The sequence below is a fragment of the Elephas maximus genome, chromosome 12 (assembly GCF_024166365.1).
Source record: "Elephas maximus indicus isolate mEleMax1 chromosome 12, mEleMax1 primary haplotype, whole genome shotgun sequence".
NCBI classification, from domain to species: Eukaryota; Metazoa; Chordata; class Mammalia; order Proboscidea; family Elephantidae; genus Elephas; species Elephas maximus.
The window spans coordinates 61,107,416-61,130,428 of NC_064830.1; the positions used below are offsets into that span (position 1 = coordinate 61,107,416).

Below are 23,013 nucleotides of genomic sequence, written 5' to 3' on the forward strand. Positions count from 1 at the left end.
AATCTGGTGCACACAACTATCACCACTACTTCTCGAGGTAGATAGGTGTTAGAGTGCAGCAAACACTTGATGACCCAAAATCAGATTCTACTCAAGAATAGTGAATGGACTCAGGCATATATATCTGGCAACAACCCAAACCAGCTGGTAATAGGTCATAAGTAAGTCAAGGGCTACAACAAACAAGACAGCACAATCTAGTAGCCCATCCACGTATACTGAAAGAAAACAAAACAAGATAAGACTCAGTGAGCAATTACAGAATAAACCACTACTATATCTTAGTGATGGCTCGGAGACAGCAGTCGATATCAAACCACATAAAGAAGCAGACCATAACAGCTTCTACAACCCCCCAAACAAAAGAATCAAAATCTTTCCCAAATGAAGATACAATCCTGGAATTATCAGATACAGAATACAAAAAACTAATTTACAGAATGCTTCAAGACATCAGGGATGACCTCAGAAACGAAATAAGGCAAACTGCAGAAAAAGCCAAGGAACACACTGATAAAACAGTTGAAGAACTCAAAAAGATTATTCAAGAACATAGTGGAAAAATTAATAAGTTGCAAGAATCCATAGAGAGACAGCATGTAGAAATCCAAAAGATTAACAATAAAATTACAGAATTAGACAATGCAATAGGAAGTCAGAGGAGCAGACTCGAGCAAATAGAATGCAGACTGGGAAATCTGGAGGACCAGGGAATTAACACCAACATAGCCGAAAAAAAATCAGATAAAAGAATTAAAAACAATGAAGAAACCCTAAGAATCATGTGGGACTCTATCAAGAAGGATAACTTGCATGTGATTGGAGTCCCAGAACAGGGAGGGAGGACAGAAAACACAGAGAAAATAGTTGAAGATCTCCTGACAGAAAACTTCCCTGACATCATGAAAGACGAAAGGATATCTATCCAAGATGCTCATCGAACCCCATTTAAGATTGATCCAAAAAGAAAATCACCAAGACATATTATCATCAAACTTGCCAAAACCAAAGATAAAGAGAAAATTTGAAAAGCAGCCAGGGAGAAAAGAAAGGTCTCCTTCAAGGGAGAATCAATAAGTTCAGACTACTCAGCAGAAACCATGCAGGCAAAAAGGCAATGGGATGACATCAACAGAGCATTGAAGGAGAAAAACTGCCAGCCAAGGATCATATATCCAGCAAAACTCTCTCTGAAATTTGAAGGCGAAATTAAGATATTTACAGATAAACACAAGCTTAGAGAATTTGCAAAAACCAAACCAAAGCTACAAGAAATACTAAAGGAAATTGTTTGGTCAGAAAACCAATAACATCAGATACCAGCACAACACAAGGTCACAAAACAGAACATCCTGGTATCAACTCAAATAGGGAAATCACAAAAACAAATTAAGATTAATTAAAAAAAAAAATGCTCATAACAGGGAATCATTGAAGTCAATAGGTAAAAGATCACAATAATCAAAAAGAGGGACTAAATACAGGTGGCATAGAACTGCCATATGGAGAGTGATACAAGGCGATATAGGACAATACAAGTTAGGTTTTTACTTAGAAAAATAGGGGTAAATATTAAGGTAACCACAAAGAGGTATAACAACTCCATAACTCAAGATAAAAGCCAAGAAAAACGTAACGACTCAACAAACATAAAGTCAAACACTATGAAAATGAGGATCTCACAATTTACTAAGAAAAACGTCTCAGCACAAAAAAGTATGTGGAAAAATGAAACTGTCAACAACACACATAAAAAGGCATCAAAATGACAATACTAAACACTTACTTATCTATAATTACGCTGAATGTAAATGGACTAAATGCACCAATAAAGAGACAGAGAGTCTCGGACTGGATAAAGAAACACGATCCGTGTATGTGCTGCCTACAAGAGACACATCTTAGACTAAGAGACACAAACAAACTAAAACTCAAAGGATGGAAAAAAAATATATCAAGCAAACAATAAGCAAAAAAGAAGAGAAGCAATATTAATTTCTGACAAAATAGATTTTAGACTTAAAACCACCACAAAGGATAAAGAAGGACACTACATAATGATAAAAGGGACAATTGATCAGGAAGATATAACCATATTAAATATTTATGCACCCAATGACAGGGCTGCAAGATACATAAATCAAATTTTAACAGAATTGAAACGTGAGATAGACACCTCCACAATTATAGTAGGAGACTTCAACACACCACTTTCGGAGAAGGACAGGACATCCAGTAAGAAGCTCAATAGAGACACGGAAGACCTAATTACAACAATCAACCAACTTGACCTCATTGACTTATACAGAACTCTCCACCCAACTGCTGCAAAGTATCCTTTTTTTTCTAGCGCACATGGAACATTCTCTAGAATAGACCACATATTAGGTCATAAAACAAACCTTTGCAGAATCCAAAACGTCAAAATATTACAAAGCATCTTTTCAGATCACAAGGCAATAAAAGTAGAAATCAATAATAGAAAAACTAGGGAAAAGAAATCAAATACTTGGAAACTGAACAATACCCTCCTGAAAAAAGACTGGGTTATAGAAGACATCAGGGAGGGAATAAGGAAATTCATAGAATGCAACGAGAATGAAAATACTTCCTATCAAAACCTCTGGGACACAGCAAAAGCAGTGCTCAGAGGCCAATTTATATCGATAAATGCACACATACAAAAAGAAGAGCGAGCCAAAATCAGAGAACTGTCCCTACAACTTGAACAAATAGAAAGTGAGCAACAAAAGAATTCATCAGGCACCAGAAGAAAACAAATAATAAAAATTAGACCTGAACCAAATGAATTAGAGAACAGAAAAACAATTGAAAGAATTAACAAAGCCAAAAGCTGGTTCGTTGAAAAAATTAACAAAATTGATAAACCATTGGCTAGACTGACTAAAGAAATACAGGAAAGGAACCAAATAACCCGAATAAGAAACGAGATGGGCCACATCACAACAGACCCAACTGAAATTAAAAGAATCATATCAGATTATTACGAAAAATTGTACTCTAACAAATTTGCAAACCTAGAAGAAATGGATGAATTCCTAGAAAAACACTACCTACCTAAACTAACACAATCAGAAGAACAACTGAACAGACCCATAACAAAAAAAGAGATTGAAACGGTAATCACAAAACTCCCAACAAAAAAAAGCCCTGGCCCGGACGGCTTCACTGAAGAGTTCTACCAAACTTTCAGAGAAGAGTTAACACCACTACTACTAAAGGTACTTCAAAGCATAGAAAATGACTGAATACTACCCAACTCATTCTATGAAGCCACCATCTCCCTGATACCAAAACCAGGTAAAGACATTACAAAAAAAGAAAATTACAGACCTATATCCCTCATGAACATAGATGCAAAAATCCTCAACAAAATTCTAGCCAAGAGAATTCAACAACATATCAAAAAAATAATTCACCACGACCAAGTGGGATTTATACCAGGTATGTAAGGCTGATTTAATATTAGAAAAACCATTAATGTAATCCACCACATAAATAAAAGACAAAAACCACATGATCTTACCAATTGATGCAGAAAAGGCATTTGACAAAGTCCAACACCCATTTATGATAAAAACTCTCACTAAAATAGGAATTGAAGGAAAATTCCTCAACATAATAAAGGGCATTTATACAAAGCCAACAGCCAACACCACTCTAAATGGAGAGAACCTGAAAGCATTTCCTTGGGAACGGGAACCAGAGAAGGATGCCCTTTATCACCGCTCTTATTCAACATTGTGCTAGAAGTCCTAGCCAAAGCAATTAGGCTAGACAAAGAAATAAAGGGCATCCGGATTGGCAAAGAGGAAGTAAAATTATCTCTATTTGCAGATGACATGATTATATACACAGAAAACCCCAAAGAATCCACGAGAAAACTACTGAAACTAAGAGTTTGGCACAGTATCAGGTTATAAGATAAACATACAAAAATCACTTGGATTTCTCTACATCAACAAAAAGAACATCGAAGAGGAAATAACCAAATCAATACCATTCACAGTAGCCCCCAAGAAGATAAAATACTTAGGAATAAATCTTACCAAGGATGTAAAAGACCTATACAAAGAAAACTACAAAGCTCTACTACAAGAAATTAAAAAGGACATACTTAAGTGGAAAAACGTACCTTGCTCATGGATAGGAAGACTTAACATAGTAAAAATGTCTGTTCTACCAAAAGCCATCTATACATACAATGCACTTCCGATCCAAATTCCAATGTCATTTTTTAAGGTGATAGAGAAACAAATCACCAACTTCATATGGAAGGGAAAGAAGCCCCGGATAAGCAAAGCATTACTGAAAAAGAAGAAAGTGGGAGGCCTCACTCTACCTGATTTCAGAACCTATTATACAGCCACAGTAGTCAAAACAGCCTGGTACTGGTACAACACCAGACACATAGACCAGTGGAACAGAATTGAGAACCCAGATATAAATCCATCCACATATGAGCAGCTGATATTTGACAAAGGCTCAGAGTCAGTTAATTGGGGAAAAGACAGTCTTTTTAACAAAGTGCTGGCATAACTGGATATCCATTTGCAAAAAAAATGAAACAGGACCCATACCTCACACCAAGCACAAAAACTAACTCAAAATGGATCAAAGACCTAAACATAAAGACTAAAATGATAAAAATCATGGAAGAAAAAATAGGGACAACCTTAGGACCCCTAATACAAGGCATAAACAGAATACAAAACATTACCAAAAATGACGAAGAAAAACCAGATAACTGGAAGCTCCTAAAAATCAAACACCTATGCTCATCTAAAGACTTCACCAAAAGAGTAAAAAGACCACCTACAGACTGGGAAAAAATTTGCAGCTATGACATCTCCGACCAGCGCCTGATCTCTAAAATCTATATGATTCTGTCAAAACTCAACCACAAAAAGACAAACAACCCAATCAAGAAGTGGGCAAAGGATATGAACACACACTTCACTAAAGAAGATATTCAGGCAGCTAACAGATACATGAGAAAATGCTCTCGATCATTAGCCATTAGAGAAATGTAAATTAAAACTACGATGAGATTCCATCTCACTCCAACAAGGCTGGCATTAATCCAAAAAACACAAAATAATACATGTTGGAGAGGCTGCGGAGAGATTGGAACTCTCATACACTGCTGGTGGGAATGTAAAATGGTACAACCACTTTGGAAATCTATCTGGCGTTATCTTGAACAGTTAGAAATAGAACTACCATACAACCCAGAAATCCCACTCCTCGGAATATACCGTAGAGAAATAAGAGCCTTCACACAAACAGATATATGCACACCCATGTTTACTGCAGCTCTGTTTACAATAGCAAAAAGCTGGAAGCAACCAAGGTGTCCATCAACGGATGAATGGGTAAATAAATTGTGGTATATTCACACAATGGAATACTATGCATCGATAAAGAACAGTGATGAATTTATGAAAGATTTCATAACATGGAGGAACCTGGAAGGCATTATGCTGAGCGAAATTAGACAGAGGCAAAAGGACAAACATTGTATAAGACCACTATTATAAGATCTTGAGAAATAGTATAAACTGAAAAGAACACATACTTTTGTGGTTACGAAGGGGGGAGGGAGGGAGGGTGGGAGAGGGTTTTTTACTGATTAATTAGTAGATAAGAACTGCTTTAGGTGAAGGGAAGGACAATACTCAATACATGGAAGGTCAGCTCAACCAGACTGGACCAAAAGAAAGAAGTTTCCGGGATAAAATGAATGCTTCAAAGGTCAGCGGAGCAAGGGCGGGGGTTTGGGGACCATGGTTTAAGGGGACTTCTAAGTCAACTGGCAAAATAATTCTATTATGAAAACATTCTGCATCCCACTTTGAAATGTGGCGTCTGGGGTCTTAAATGCTAACAAGCGGCCATCTAAGATGCATCAATTGGTCTCAACCCACCTGGATCAAAGGAGAATGAAGAACACCAAGGTCACATGACAACTAAGAGCCCAAGAGACTGAAAGGGCCACATGAACCAGACACCTACATCATCCTGAGACCAGAAGAACTAGTTGGTGCCCAGCCACAATTGACGACTGCCCTGACAGGGAGCACAACAGAGAACCCCTGAGGGAGCAGGAGATCAGTGGGATGCAGACCCCAAATTCTCATAAAAAGACCATACTTAATGGTCTGACTGAGACTAGAGGAATCCCGGCGGTCATGGTCCCCAAACCTTCTGTTGGCACAGGACAGGAACCATCCCCGAAGACAACTCACCAGACATGAAAGGGACTGGACAGTGGGTAGGTGAGAGATGCTGATGAAGAGTGAGCTAATTATATCAAGTGGTCACTTGAGACTGTGTTGGCATCTCCTGTCTGGAGGGGGGATGGGAGGATAGAGAGAGTTGGAAGCTGGCAAAATTGTCACGAAAGGGAGAGACTGGAAGGGCTGACTCATTAGGGGGAAAGCAAGTGGGAGTACGAAGTAAGGTATATATAAACTTATATGTGACAGTCTGACTTGATTTGTAAACGTTTACTTGAAGCTCAATAAAAGTTAAAAAAGAAAAAAAACGGTAGCATATAATCAGGAACCAATGGTACTGAAGGAAGAAGACCAAGCTGCACTGAAGGCACTGGCAAAAAACAAGCCTCCAGGAACTGACGGAATATCGAGATGTTTCAACAAATGGATACAGTACTGGAAGCACTCACTCGTCTATGCCACGAAATTTGGAAGGCAGCTACCTAGCCTACTGACTGGAAGAGATCCATATTTATGCCCATTCCAAAGAAACGCAATCCAACCAAATGCGGAAATTATCAAACAATATCATTAGTAGCACACGCGAGTAAAATTTTGCTGAAGATCATTCAAAAGCAGCTGCAGCAATATATCGATAGGGAACTGCTGGAAACTTAGGCCGGTTTCAGAAGAGGGCGTGTAACCAGGGATATCACTGCTGATGTCAGATGGATCCTGGCTGAAAGCAGAGAATACCAGAAGGATGTTTACCTGTGTTTTATTGACTATGCAAAGGCATTCAACTGTGTGGATCGTAATAAATTATGGATAACACTGTGAACAATGGGAATTCCAGAACACTTAACTGTGCTCATGAGGAACCTATACATAGATCAAGAGGCAGTTGCTCGGACAGAACAAGGGGATACTGATTGGTTTAAAGGCAGGAAAGGCGTGCGTCAGAGTTATATCCTTTCACCATACCTATTTAATCTGTATGCTGAGCAAATAATTCGAGAAGCTGGACTATATGAACAAGCACAGGGTATCAGGATTGGAGGAAGACTCTTTAACAACCTGCATTACACAGATGACACAACCTTGTTTGCTGAAAGTGAACAGGACTTCATTTACTGATGAAGATCAAAGACTGTAGCCTTCAGTATGGATTACACCTCAACAAAAAGAAAGCAAAGATACTCTCAAAAGGACCAATAGGCAACATCATGATAAAGGGAGAAAAGACTGAAATTGTCAAGGATTTCATTTTATTTGGATTCAGAATCAACAACCATGGAAACAACACTCAAGAAATCAAGCAATATATTGCACTGGGCAACGGTGCTGCAAAAGACCTCTTTCAACTGTTAAAAAGGAAAGATGTCACTTTGAGGACTAAGGTGCACCTGACTCAAACCATGGTATTTTCAGTCACCTCACATGCATATGAAAGCTGGCCAATAAATAAGGAAGACTGAAGAAGAACTGACACCTTCGAATTGTGGTGTTGGCGAAGAATACTGAATATTCCATGGACTGCCAAAAGAACAAGCAAATCTGTCTTGGAAGAAGTACAACCAGAATGTTCCTTAGAAGCAAGGATGGTGAGATGTCTTACGTACTTTGGACATGTCATCAGGAGGGATCAGGCCCTGGAGAAAGACATCATGCTTGGTAAACTAGAGGGTCAGCAAAAAAAAAGCGGAAGATCCTCAAAAAGATGGACTGACACAGTGGCTGCAACAATAGGCTCAAGCATAACAATGATTTTGGGGATGGCACGGGATCAGGCAGTGTTTCATTCTATAGTAGGTAGGGTCACTATGAGTCAGAAACAAGTTGACAGCACCCAACAACATCATCTTATTTATCTTCACTCTAATCTCTATTACCTCCTTCCTTCTGCTAGCTTTGGGTTTAATATGCTCTTTTTTCCCAATATCTCAAGGTGTGGAATTAGGTTACTGACGTGAGATCTTTCTTCCTTTCTAATGTAAATGTTTACAGCTATAAATTTTTCTCTGAATACTGCCTTCACTGCAACTATAAGTTTTGTTATGTGTTTTCATTTGTCTCTAAGTATGTTCTAATTTCCCTTGTGCTTTTTGTTCTTTGGTCTATTGTTTGCTTAAGAGTGTGCTGTGTAATTTCCACATATTAGTGAATTTTCTGGTTTTCCATCTATACTGATTTCTAGCTTCATTTCATTGTGATCAGAAGAGATATTTTGTATGATTTCAATCTTTTTAAATTTACTGAGACCATAACATAGGATCTACCCTGAAAAATGTTCTATGTGCACTTGAGAAGAACATGTATTCTGCTGTTCTTGGGTGGAGTATTCTGTATTTGTCTGCTAGGTCTAGTTTTATAGTGTTTTTGAAGTCCTCTATTTCCTTATTGATGCTCTACCCATCATTGGAAATACTGCATTCAATTCTCCAACTTAAATAATTGTAGAACTGTCTATTTCTCCTTTCAATTCTGTCAAAGCTTGCTTCATATATTTTGGGGCTTTGTTGTTAAGTGCCTATGTGTTTCCAATTGTTGTATCTTCTTGATAAACTGACCCTCTTATCTCTATATATTGTCTTTGTCTCTTGTGATAGCTTTTGACTTGAAGTCCATTTTGTCTAATATTTGTATAGTCATCCCAGCTCTCTCAGTCACATTATTTGCCATGAAATATTGACCCCTCTTTTTCATTTTCAACCTATTTGTGTTTTGGATCTAAAGTGAGTTTCTTGTAGACAGTATATAATTCTCTTTTTTTTTAATCCAACCTGCCAATCTCTACCTTTTGATTGCACAGTTAAATCCATTTACATTTAAAGTAATTACCGATAGGGAAGGACTGCTGTTTTTCCATTTGTATGTCGTGTATTCTTTTCGTCTCTTATTTCCTCCATTTCTGTCTTCTTTTGTGTTGGGCTAATTGTTGCAGTGGAACACTTTGATTCCCTTCTAAGTTCCTGCTTTTTATAGATTTTTAGATTTTTCCCCCCTGTGGTTACCATGGGGATTACATTTAACATCCTAAATTTATAATAATCTAGTTTGAATCAATACCCACTTAACTTCAATAGCATACAAAAAACCTCTGCTCCAATGCACCCCTTTATGTTGCTGTCACAAATTACATCTTATCTATATACTTTGAGTATAATAGATTTATTATTACATATGTATTCTATATATAGAAAATCCCAAAGAATTTACAAGAAAGCCAGTAGAGCTTAATAAACAAAATCAGCTAAGTTGCAGGGTATAAGATCAACATGTAAAAATCACTTGGGTTTTTATATATCAGCAATGAACAATCCAAAAAAGAAATTAAGAACATAATTTTATTTACAACAGCATCTAAAAGGATAAAATACCTAGGAATAAGTTTAAACAAGGAAGTGTAAGAATTGTACACTGCAAATTACAAAAGATCGCTGACAGAAAATAAAGACTTAAATAAATGAAAAGACATCATGTGTTTGTGAACTGGAAGACTTAATGTTGTTAAAATGTCAGCACTACCCAAAATGTTCTATAGATTCAATGTAATTCCTATCAAAATTCCAACAGCCTTTTTTTTGCAGAAATGGAAACGCCAACCCTCAAATCCATATGGAATTTAAAGAGATCCCAAAATGCCAAATCAATTTAAAAAGAACAAAGTAGAAGGATTCGTATTTCCCAATTTCAAAATTTACTACAAAGTTACAGTAATCAAAACAGTGCAGCACTGGTGTAAGGACCGACACATAGACCAATGGAATAAAACTGAGAGTCCAAAACTAAACCCATATATCTATGGCCAAATGATTTGGTGTCAAGTCTATTCCATAGACTTTTCAACAAATGGTAATGGAATAACTGGATTCCACAAGCAAAAGAGTGAAGCGAGGCCTATACCTCACACCACATACAAAAATTAACTTCAAATGGATAAAAGACCTAAATATGAGAGGTAAAACCCCAAAACCCTTAAAGAAAACATACGGGTAAGTATTCATACTTAGATTCTTAGACACATGCCAAAAGCAATGAGCAACAAAAGATATAAATTTGACTTCATTAAAAAAAAAAAAGAACTGTACATCAAAGGGCATTATCGAGAAAGCAAAAAGACAACCTACAGGATGAGAGAAAATGTTTGCAAACCATGTACCTGAGAAGGGTTTGATATTTAGACTATATAAAGTCCTGCAACTCAACAACAAAGATAAACAATTCAGTTAAAAATGGGCAAAGGACTTGAATAGACATTTCCCCAAAGATATACAAATGGTCGATGAGCACATGAAAATACGCTCAACAACATTAGCCACTTGAGAAACGCAAATCAAAACCGCAGTAACACTTCACACTCACTACCCAAAACCCAAATCCATTGCCATTAAGTCGGTTCAAACTTATAGTGACACTATCGGGCAGAACAGAACAGCCCCATGGAGGTTCCAAGGCTGTAAATTTTTACAGAAGCAGACTACCACATCTTTCTCCCACACAGCGGCTGGAGGGTTCAAACCACGTATCGTTCAGTTAGCAGTCCAGCCTTAACCACTGTACCTCCAGAGCTCCTTTCACACCTACTAGCTTATTACTAAAAATAAAAAGGAAAATAACAAGTTCTAGTGAGGATGTGGACAACCTGGAACTGTCATACATTGCTGGTGGCACCGTAAAATGGTGGAAAGCACTTTGGCAGTTCCTCGAAGAGTTAAACGTAGAATTATCATAAAACAAAAAACCAAACCAGCTGCCATTGGATCCATTTGAACTCAGGATAACCCCAAGTATGGCTGAGTACACCCACACCTGACAGGGTTTTTAAGGCTGTGACCTTTTTGTAAGCAGACCACCAGGCCTTTCTTCTGAGGCACCTCTGGGTGGATTCAAACCACCAGCCTTTCAACTAGTAGTCAAGTGCTTTACAGTTTACATCATCTAGGAAGCCTGCAGAATTAACATAGGACCCAGCAATTCCACTCCTAGGTATGTTCCCAAAAGAACTGAAAGCAGGGACTCAGCTATTTGTATACCAATGTTCACTGCATTATTATTCACAAAAGCCAAAAGGTGGAAACAACCCAAGTATCCACCAACAGATGAATGGATAATATACATACAGTGGGATATTATTTAGCTATGAAGAGAAATGAAGTTCTCATATATGCTTTATCATGGATGAACCTTGAAAATATTATGCTGAGCAAAGTAAGTCAGAGACATAAGGGCAAACACTGTATGACCCCACTTACATGAAATACTTAGAATTGGTAAATGCACAAACACAGAAGTGTATCAGTAGCTACCAGGAATTGGGGAAGGAGAGGGAAACGGGAGTTGTTAATTAAGGTATACTGAGTTTTTGTTTTGTTGTTGTTGCTAGGTGCCATCAAGCTGGTTCCAACTCACAGCGACCCTACATACAACGAAACAAAACACTACCTGGTCCTGCGCCATCCTCACAATCACTACTATGTTTGAGCCCATTGTTGCAGTCACTGTGTCAATCCACTTCGTTGAGGGTCTTCTTTTTCGCTGATCCTCTACTGAGTTTTTGTTTAGGGAATAAAAAACATTTGAAAATAGATAGTGGTTGCCACCTGGATCAAAGGAGAATGAAGAACACCAAGGTCACACGATAACTATGAGCCCAAAAGACAGAAAGGGCCACATGAACCAGAGACTTACATCATCCTGAGACCAGAAGAAATAGATGGTGCCAGGCCATAACCAATGACTGCCCTGACAGGGAGCACAACAGAGAACCCCTGAGGGAGCAGGAGAACAGTGGGATGCAAACCCCAAATTCTCATAAAAAGACCAGACTTAAAGGTCTGACTGAGACTAGAAGAATCCCGTCAGTCATGGCCCCCAAACCTTCTGTTGGCCCAGGACAGGAACCATTCCCAAAGACAACTCATCAGACATGGAAGGGACTGGGCAATGGGTTGGAGAGAGATGCTGATGAAGAGTGAGCTACTTGTATCAGGTGGACCCTTGAGACTGTGTTGGCATCTCCTGTCTGGATGGGAGATGGGAGGGTAGAGGGGGTTAGAAACTGGCAAAATGGTCACGAAAGGAGAGACTGAAAGGAGGGAGCGGGCTGACTCATTAGGGGGAGAGTAAATGGGAGTATGGAGTAAGGTGTACATAAGCTTATATGTGACAGACTGACTTGATTTGTAAACTTTCACTTAAAGCACAATAAAAATTATTTAAAAAAAATAGATAGTGGTTGCACAGCAACATGGTGAGTTTAATTAATGACACTGAATTCTATGCTTAAAAATTATTAAAATGACAAAAATTTTGTTACATTTATTTTACCACAATAAAGGGAAAAAAAGATATACATTAAGATGCCCATCCATCCTATTTATCCTCCAAACAGGTACCAAGTTTCTTTTTATCCTTCCAATGTTTCTTGAGGCAAACACAAATATATCCCCTTCCCTTCCTTATATAAAAAGGTAGCATACTACATATATTTCTGCTACTTGCTTTTTTCATTCACTATATATCCCAACACACAGATTATCATGGTGTGATGCGTATGGTTTATTCAACCGTCGCCCACGCAGACACTTGACTTGCTTCCAACCTTGTGCTTTTTACAAATAACAGCATGCTGATTACACTTGTTTGTGTTTTATTTTGAATGTGTGCTGTTGTTACATCTGTAAATCAGATTCCCAGAAGTGGGGCTGCTGGGTCAGAGTAAACACATCTGTAATATGGATAATCACAGATAGATCCCCATACATACATACATTGTACCTGTTTCCCAACAACCTCACCGTCAGTGTGTGTTGTTAAATTTTTGATCTCCACAAATCTGACAGGTAAAAAACATTAACTCAATGGAGGTTTCACTTGCATTTCTAACCGTGAGTAGGGCTAGACACCTTTTCATATGTGTAAGGCTAATCTGTTACTTCTTAGTGAATTTCTTAGATGTTTTTCTTCTTTATTTGTATATACTTTGCCATCAAGTTGATTCTGACTCACAGCAACCCTACAGGACAGGGTAAAACAGCCCTGTAGGGTTTCCGAGGCTGGAAGCTTTATGGAGCCAGATTGTAACATCTTTCTCCCACGGAGGGGCTGGTGGGTTCCAATCGTCAACGTTTCAGTTAGCAGCCGAGCACTTAACCACTGTGCCACCAGGGCTCCTGATCTCTATTTCTAGGAGCTCCTAATAAATTAGGAAGGTCAGGCTTTCTGATATGAGTTGCAAATATTTTTCCCAATTTATTGTATCTTACTTTGCCATGCAGGATTTTGAGTCTTAGTTAGAAAAATCTTCCTATCTCAAGGTTATAAAAGGAATTCACTCATATTTTCTAAATGTGTTTTTATGCTTTCGTTTTTTTTTTTTTATCATTTAAATCTTTGATCCATTTGGAGTTCTTCTTAGTGTACAAAGTAAGGCATTGATTCACCAAATGGTTACTCAGTTGTCACCTTTTATCAAAGCGTCTCTCTTTACTTCACTGATTTGAGATGCCACCTTTATCACATACTATTTTCATGCGTATTTGAGGCTACTTCTGGACTTTACATTCCATTCATCTGTCTACTCATGTCAATACCACAGTTTTAATTGGGCTAGAATCCCTCCCAACCCCACTACTCTTCTTTTCCAGTTTTCTGGTTATTTGTATCTATTTTCCAGTTTGAATCTGAGTATCAGATTGTCTGGTTCCAGGAAAAAAAAAATATTGGCATTGCTACTGAGATTATATAGAATTTATCAATCAATTTGGGAAGATCTGACCTTTTTATATTAACCCTTTTTAGTATTCAGTCAAATCTACTTTTGCGTCTTTCAGAAGTGCTTTAAGTTTTAATTTTTACTCATTTCTTAAGTTTACTCTAGGAGATGTTTATGTATGTATGTTCCGATTGTAATGGATATTCATTTATTTTTGTTCCTATTGTAACAGTTTTCCATTGTATCTTTTAAATAATTGTATATATGAAAACTAATGATTTCTCCATATATTAATTTTACATCTCATTGCCTTACTTAATGCTTTTATTATTTGTAGTAAGTTTTCAGACACTCTCTAAGGGTTTCCAGCTACATTATGACATCATAGGTATTTTTTTTTTTCCTTTTCTTTCAAACTCTTATTCATCTAATTTCTTTCTCACTTTACTGCAATGGATAAAGCCTGCAGCACGGTATCAAGTAGTAGTGGTGCCAGTGGCTTCACTATCACGTTCCTAATTTTAGTGGGGATGCCTCCAATGTTTCCCGTTTAAGATGACGCTGGAGTTTGGACTGAAAGGATGATTGATACCTTATTACAGATTTATCTATTCATTACTGTTTTGTTAAATACTTTTACGAAGAAAAGTTTTGGATTTTGTTGAATACCTTGTCAGCTAACTATAGAAGTGAATGAAGGATTTTTCATCTTTTTAGGACTCATTATATTAATTCGGAAACCCTGGTGGTGTAGTGGTTAAGTGCTTACGGCTGCTAACCAAAGGATCAGCAGTTCGAATCCGCCAGGTGCTCCTTGGAAACTCTATGGGGCAGTTCTACTCTGTCCCATAGGGTCGCTATGAGTCGGAATCAACTCGACGGCACTGGGTTTGGTTTTGGGTCATATTAGTAGGTTTTCCACTATTAAATCATTTTTGCATTTCTGGAATAAATTTTACTAGGTCATAGCAATTTTTGTCAGGTCTTGTTACACTAATTTTATAAAAGAATCTGGAAGTTTCCACAGCATTTGAATTGTCTAATTTGTAAAGGTTTAGAAGAATTTTCTTGTGAAACTGAAAAGTGATGCTCTGTCTTAGAAAGTGGGCTAGTTTTTTGATAATTTCCATTTTCTGTATGGAAATTGGTTTATTTCAATTTTTTTCTACTTATTAGTTCCTCTGTTTATTCTACTTTTTAACTCACTATTTTCTAACTTTATATTAATACCTTCCTTCTACTTTAGCTCATTCACTTGTTTTTTAACTATGATTGCTATATACACCTTTACAGCCATGAATTTTATTCTGAGCACTGTTCTAGGTTATGTCATAGATTCTGAAAGGTAAGTGTTTTCTAGAAAAATTATACAAATTAAATTTGTATTTCTCCTACAACTGAAGGATCTTAACAGTTTCAAAATTTCCAGGTGGAAGAAAATTTTATTTTCTTATTTCATTAATTTCTAGTTTTACTGCATTGAGATCAGATATTTAATTACTGCTACTTTTTAGAATCTACTGAGACTTTGTCGCATATTATGTACGCAATTTACATGAATCTTGAAAAGGTGTATTATCACATTTGAGAGCAGATATAATCTTAATAGCTTCTTTAATGAGAACTGGCTTAAGTGTTCTACATTTTTACCTATTTCCAGGTGGTTCACTTGACATGTCTTGGATTAAGACACACAACCTCTGTTCTGCTATGTCAAGGGCTTTCCTTTGATTCCAGTCCCATGAGGTTCAATCCCTTATACTTTTCCTTTGGTGAACTGACCAAATGTTATTATTTCAACTATCACCCACATGCCACTGACTCCAAAATCTCTACATTCTTACATCTGAGCTCCAAACTCTAACTTCCAAGTACCCAGAGGACAATTTCATTTCATTTTCTGCCATGTATTCAATCTCATCTAAACTCAAATCCATCTTCTTCCAAACTCTACTCCTTGTCCAAACCTTACGATAGCTTTTTACAGCTAGAACAATTCTACAATGACTTTTCTTATGAACAGACTGAAAGTTCTTAAAGTGCAGGAATGGAGCATCATGCACCTTTGTAATCCAATGAATATCAACTCCAGAACCCAATCAGTCTAAAGAGTTAACAAAGCAGCCTTTGTGAAATGTTCATGAATGACTTTAAGCTTAAACCATCAGCTTCAGGGTACTGGGGGAGAGATGGTGAGGATTGGGTCTCTAGGTCCTAAGATGCACAGACATTCCTGGAGTTGGCAACATACCCACCAACCAGTCAACCAAAGTAAATGCTAGTTTTGTCCAAGACTCAAGAGAAGTCCAGGGCAATCAATCTGCTCTTTTTCTTTCTATCAAGAAATATACATAGAATAATCTGCAGGAAGTTAGCTAGGCTAATTATATACCACACCACATGACCATATCAGTCTTGGAGGAAAGACAGCCAGAATGCTCCTTAGAAGCGATGTTCGTGAGACTTTGTCTCGCTTACTTTGGACACATCATCAGGAGGGACTAATCACTGGAGAAGGACACCATGCTTGGTAAAGTAGAGGGTAAGTGAAAAAGAGGGAGACCCTTAATGAGATGGATTGACACAATGGCTACAACAACGGGTTCAAATATAGCAGTGACTGTGAGGATGGCACAGTTCTGGGCCAAGTTTCATTCTGTTATACACAAGGTCGCTATGAGTCAGAGCTGTCTCGACAGCACCTAATGCAAGTAACACACACACTCCATAACCATATAGTGTAATACAAGTACATAGTTCAATACTCATTATAGATTGTGGCCACCTCAGGCAACTCCCAAAACCTGCTTTCTGCTCCACTCAGTCTCAAAAGCAAACAGCCATGATGGTAAGGTAAAGAGAATCAGGCACTCAGCAAATACCACTTTTAAGAGCTTCTGCCTCTAGAGTAGCAGTACATCCCTAGAGAAATGCTGCAGCAACTCTAAGCAGCTTGCAGAGAAGTTGCTGCTGCCAGATCAGTTTCACCCGGAGCAGTAGGGACATTTGGCAACTATTACTAGGAAAGGAGTACAAATAAAGAAGGTCCCATTCACCAACCACACAGGAAATTCACTGATAAAAAATTAAGAGAAACGTAGCAAGGAGGCAATATAGCTCTGGGCCAAGACTGCACGCTCTGAGGCCCCTGCTCACTACTTCCTGCTGTTTGACCTTTGGCAAATTTCTTAACCTCTCTCTGCTTCAGTTCCCTGCTGTATAAAATAATGATAATTCCTATACCCCACAGTGCTACTGTGAAAATTACATGAGATAATGCATACAAAGTACCTACGCTAATGCTTAGAACACAGTAACACAGAACTGTATAGAAAGTGTTAGATATCCTTTTCGTCAACAGTGGGATACATTTTCACTTATACTAATAGGTTTCACAGCTACCATACGTTAAAACAAACAAAAAAAAAGACCTAAAAGAATTAGCTGGTATGTAATGAAAAAACTAATTTAAAATATACCTGTTGTGAGAACAGCACTGGATCCAGAAAATGGGTTCAGAAACAGCGTGCCCACATTTTTCATGTTTCAATGTTTGACCTTCGTACGTCAGCCTTTAGTCAGCACGCCGTACGTCAGCCATTAGTCAGCACGCCGTACGTCAGCCATTAGTCAGCACGCCGTACGTCAGCCATTAGTCAGCACGCCGTACGTCAGCCATTAGTCAGTACGCCGTACGTCAGCCATTAGTCCGCACACGGTACGTCAGCCATTAGTCAGCACATCGTACGTCAGCCACTAGTCAGCACATCGTACGTCAGCCATTAGTTAGCACATAGCTTCAGTTAGCATATCAGACAGTAGCACATCGGCAACAGGTCTTGCTTTCCAAGAGAAGTCTACTCTCCTCTCTCACCCACGAGATACAGGGAACATGGCCACCCAGACCTGGGACAGGCTCCACTACACGGAGTAAAATGTTTACGTGCATGCACATGTGCTTAGCAGGTGTGAACTGCGTCTCAAAAGCTCAAAGACATGTTTTCCCCATAAACACAATCTGAACACACAAGAGACTTGATTTCTTACCCAAAAGCATCATCTCTCCAACATCATATTCTTCGTTCTCTGAGGTGGGCTGTTGAGAAAGATCCAGGCTGACACATTCCTCTTGGGAGTGAAATACATTCAAATCCTCAAAGACCACCAGCTCCTGAAAGAGCAACAGGGCCCCCTCCTCTTAGTTACTGAGATTCCTTGACAGCCCTGCTGGTGAGAAAGACTAGGACACAAAGAACAAGGGAAGGGGTAAAAGGATGGGGAAAGGGCTCTCCAAATACCATACAGATGCAGCACACACAGAAGAAAGCCAGGTTCAGAGAGAAGCCAAAGAGAAAGAAAACAGAAGAAAATGTCAAAGGCGGCTATGAAGAGCTGGTCCACTCTGCTTGCTGACTACGAGAACGTGTTTTATGGGTTGGCTGAGTAGCGAAGGCGGCAAGAGCAAAGACGGTGACATACTCAGGCAGGAAACGGGGAAACTGAACCTACCTCAGGCTCAGCTTTCGAACACAGAGATCCAAGTTCCTGTTTCTGCTGGGCTCCTTCTCTGGACACTGGGGAAAGAGAAAACTGCAGTTAGTGGAAAAGTCAGTGACTCTAATATGGGGACTATACCCACACCCTGGAGTCAGGCTGTTCCCATTCCTTCCGTATGCAACTCAAGACCTTGTCTGCTCCTGAGTTCACAGATCAAGCCATCAACTCCAGGGTCTTGAACCTACATGGGTATCTCCTCATTCTGAAACAAATGATTTCCCAAATTACCCTTCAAAATTTCCCACAGAGGTGCTATTAAAGGGGAGGTTGGTGGATGGCAAAATCTGAAGATGCCCACAGCAAGCATTTCTGAAATTCCTCATAAAATGGAATCAATAATTCATCCACATTTCTTTATCCTAAAAAGATATTCCACCCCCCCCAAATGCCTGAATACAATGGACAATACAGAAAGATGCACCCTGTTTATTCTGTGGCTTTACATACCCAGCACACTGTCTGCTCCAGCTTGAGAACATACTTTTTCTTCCCAACATGTCAATGTAATAGAATTAACTCCTTTTTCAATACCCACCATTCTAACCTGAATCCATTCCTGTGATGTTAAGGTTGTGTCAACTTGGCTAGTCCACGACTCTCAATGATTAGGCAATCATGCGATGATGCAATTTGGTAATCATGTAATAATGTAGATCCTTCATGTTGTGATTGAGTGTGATCAGTCAATCAGTTGTAAGGGGAGCTTCTTCAGGGGTGTGGCCTGCATACAATACATATATGGACGTTCTGGCAAAGCTTGCTTGCTTGCTCTGGATCCTGCATCCAGTTTCTTTTCATCTGACCTTCAGTCCTTGGGATTTGAGCCAGCTGCCTACCATATTGCTAGCCAATCTTGGAATTTGTCAGCCTGTGGGCCAGGGACTGGAAACCCTGGTGGCGTAGTGATTAAGTGCTTCAGCTGCTAACCAAAGGGTCGGCAATTCAAATCCACCAGGCGCTCCTTGGAAACTCTATGGGGCAGTTCTACTCTGTCCTGTAGGGTCGCTATGAATCAGAATCAACTCGATGGCACTGGGTTTGGTTTTGGTTTTGGTTTGGGCCAGCGACCTGCCATGTTTCCTGCCAATCTTGGGATTCATCAGCCTCTGCTGCCAGTGAGCCATCAGCCTGCCAACTGAACTAATGATCTTGGATTCATCAGCCCCTGCAGCCCGTGAGCCAGGGGCCTACTGTCTGACCTGCTAATCTTGGGTTTGTCAGCCCCTGAAGCTACGTGAGTCAGGAGAGGCCTCCAGCCTGATGCCTGACCTATGGATTCAGAACTTGCCAGCATCTACAACTCTGTGAGCCATTTACTTCACATCAATCAATCAATCTCTCTCTACATGTACGTACACATACATTTCACCAGTTTCGCTTGTCTGCAGAGCCTAGGCTAAAAAATTACTTACTGATATGGAAACCTACCCCAGTTCCCAGTACTGCCCGCTTCACTTCCAGTAAAACAACATTGGCTTCTCACCTCTATTCTGAAGGCTTGAACTCACATCCTTCATAATAACCAAGGTTTCCTTGGCTTTCTGACTGGGCTGGACCACACTTGGCTTAGGCAAGAAGGTGAGGAAGTGCTCCAGCACCAGTTGGTGGATGGTCTTGGGTCCACTAGTGGCATCTCGAAGTAGGTCTTGGCCCAGCTTTGAATTTGGAGGAACTCTGAGTATAAATGACCGTTTTGGCTTTGGGGGCATGGGGACCACTTTTGCAGCCATTGTGCCTGGCAACCACACTTGTTTCTTCAAGAGTTCAAGAGCCACTTCTTCCTGAAGGAAATCTCCCAGACAACCAAGCTGCAGACAAGAGAAACCATGGATTATCCACAAGACTAGGCAAGTCATGACTCCACCCCAATAGGCAACTTGGGCAGTGAGGCCATGTGAGAGATAAATCAAAACGGGAATTAAAGGGAACTGGAGTAGGAAAATCATAACTGAAACATAAGGTCTCTGAACAAGATTCTCTTAGCAAAGCCTGAAAGGAAGATCCTGAGAATGAAAGCCAGAAGATGTCTGAACGCCAAGGGCCGAAATGAAGGGAGTGAAAGCAGCTCCTAGAAGGCTAAGAGCCATCTTCCTACGAAATAAGATGTGCAAAACCCACTGAGAAGAGCAGTTCCACTCATGCTGGTAAAAAAGCAATGGGCTAGAAGACACAAAACCTGGAGTCCAATACCAAGAGCATCTGCTTAGAAGTCACCGAATCTGGGCAAATGGCACCCCTTGGGGTCGCACCTCTTTCACATGCCCTTCAGGAGCGGTTGATGACTCTCCAAGGGAGCAAATGCGTGAGGTGTCTACACATGGTTTGCTGATCCTCGTCGCCGTCAAAACCCAGTTGAGAACTACAGAGGGCGTCACATTAGGAGCCCATCAACCAAGGGGCACCTTTAACGCAAAGCCCAGTGGCAGGAACGCCTGGGACAAGAACACGGCTCCCTGCCGGGCCTGGCTCCTCCCGCAAGTGACCCCAGAGGCCGCCTGAGCCTGATTCCCGCCCTCATGGAGCCCGCTCACCTCTCGGGGCCTCTGCCGCCGCTGGGAGCTAGCCGGGGACGACCCAGAGACCCAGGCTCGGGATAGACAGGGAAATTTGGCGCGAGATGCCAAGCCCTTCCCTCGCCCTTCGGAGGGTCCTCACAGGCCACTATTGGTGCGCTCCGCCGCCAGTTAGGCAGGACAGCGAGGACGCGGTGCCTTCTGGGAAGCCGGGTGCCACTCAGCCTTGACGTCCGCCCTGTGCCTCGTTTCCGGTGCGGAACCCTGGTCTCCCCGCTCGGAGCGAGCCCTCTGCGCTTGAGAAAGCGAGGCTAGAGCCCGGTCGATAGAGCGAACAGAGCCGTGGGGAGGCCAGGCTAATGGCAGCCGCCCTCTCTGTGGCTCTGCATAAGAAACAGAAAGCTGGAGGCTGGCTCCAGTCCTCCATAACGGGCTGGCACGACTCCAGGTGCAGGCACGCTCACTCCATGGCTTGCTGGGAAATGCAGTGTAGCTACAAACAGCCAATGGGAGACAGCCAGGCGCGGCAGTTGGGGTGGGGCAGGACCGAGGCTGGACCGGAAGCGGGCTGTCTCTGTGACCGGAAGATCAGCTCAAGGCCGCTGCAGTTTCCGCTGCAGCATCCGGGGCGGGTCTAAGAACGCGGAGGCGAATTGGATGGAGTAGGCGTAGGTGGCTGCGCTATTCTGAGCGTCATTCCAGGTGTACCTTCTGCTAGGGGGGAAGCAGGTAATTAAGAGCTGGACGATCTTTCCCCTCCCCTGCTTGCCAGCTTCTACTCTACGGTCTGCGCCTGCATCTCATTTTCTAAGACATCATGCGCATGTCCTTGTCGCCGCAACGTTCCCAATTTCGGCCTCCCACGGATGCTTAACAGCGTCTTTTCCCTCTGTGGTATTAGGAACTGGTTTCGGGGTTGGGACACCTTAAAGGCAGGAATTTCCTTACTCATCTGTGCAACATCAGCCTCAAGCGGGATGACAAAAGAAAATACAAATGAATGCCTTTCCTTAACCCAAGGTGTAGCAGGCTCACTTAACCGTGATTTAAATTATGTTATAAAAAGATTAGTATCAAAACTGGCACCAAGAAATTTTTGAAAAATAGGAAATACCTGCCTTTTCAGACATCAAAACTTAGTAAAAATCTCCTTTAATGAAAGCAGTACGGATTGAACTAAAAACCAAACTATGTTGAGTTGATTGCGACTCATGATGATCCCCTATGTGTCAGAGTAGACCTGTGCACGATAGGTTCGTACAGTGGCTGATTTTTCGGAAGCAGATTGCCAGGCCTGTCTCCCCAGGCACTTGGCCAGACTCGAACCTTTTGGTTAGCAGCAAGCGTGTTAACAGTTTGCACAACCTGGGGACTCCATGGATTGGACTGTTGCAGTTAGGTGCTGTCGAGTTGATTTCAACCCATAGCAACCCCATGTGACAGAATAGAACTGCCCCATAAGGTTTCTAGGCTGTAATCTTCATAGAAGCAAATCACCAGATCTTTCTCCCACAGAGCCACTGGGTGGGTTCAAACAACTAACCTTTCAGTTAGCAGCCAAGCACCTGTTGTGCCACCAGGATTGGACTAAGAGTAGACGAATAGATCAATAGTAAAAAATAACAAGTGCAAAAATTGATCTGAATATATATAAACCTATATGAAAGTCTTGTTAGGCACTATCAAATAGGTTCCGACTCATGGTGACCCCCTATACAAAAGAACAACACACTTCCCAGTCATGCACCATCCTCATTATCATTGTTAAGTTTGAGGCCATTGTTGCAGCCACTGTGTCGATCCATCACGTTGAACATTTTCCTTTTTTTTGCTGACCCTCCACCAAGCATGATGTCCTTTTCCAGGGACTGATCCCTCCTGATAACATGTCCAGTGTATGTGAGACAAAGTCTCACAGTCCTCACTCCTAAGGAGCATCTAGCTGTACTTCTTCCAGGACAAATTTTTTTTTTTTTTTTTTTTGGCA

The 23,013-nt window shown here is 40.5% G+C and overlaps 1 protein-coding gene across 1 annotated transcript in view; it reads right to left on the reverse strand.

Moving 5' to 3' along the window:
* The window catches only part of ZNF200 (zinc finger protein 200), a 39,404-nt gene extending 17,912 nt beyond the window's left edge, over positions 1-21,492 (reverse strand). The window contains exons 1-4 of the mRNA XM_049903530.1: positions 21,045-21,492; positions 19,997-20,321; positions 18,466-18,530; positions 18,004-18,127 (exon numbers count right to left, since the gene is read on the reverse strand). Coding sequence (XP_049759487.1) covers positions 18,004-18,127; positions 18,466-18,530; positions 19,997-20,243 — 436 coding nt within the window. The 5' untranslated portion in view covers positions 20,244-20,321; positions 21,045-21,492. The remainder of the gene's footprint in view (positions 1-18,003; positions 18,128-18,465; positions 18,531-19,996; positions 20,322-21,044) is intronic.
* Positions 21,493-23,013: the final 1,521 nt, after the last annotated feature.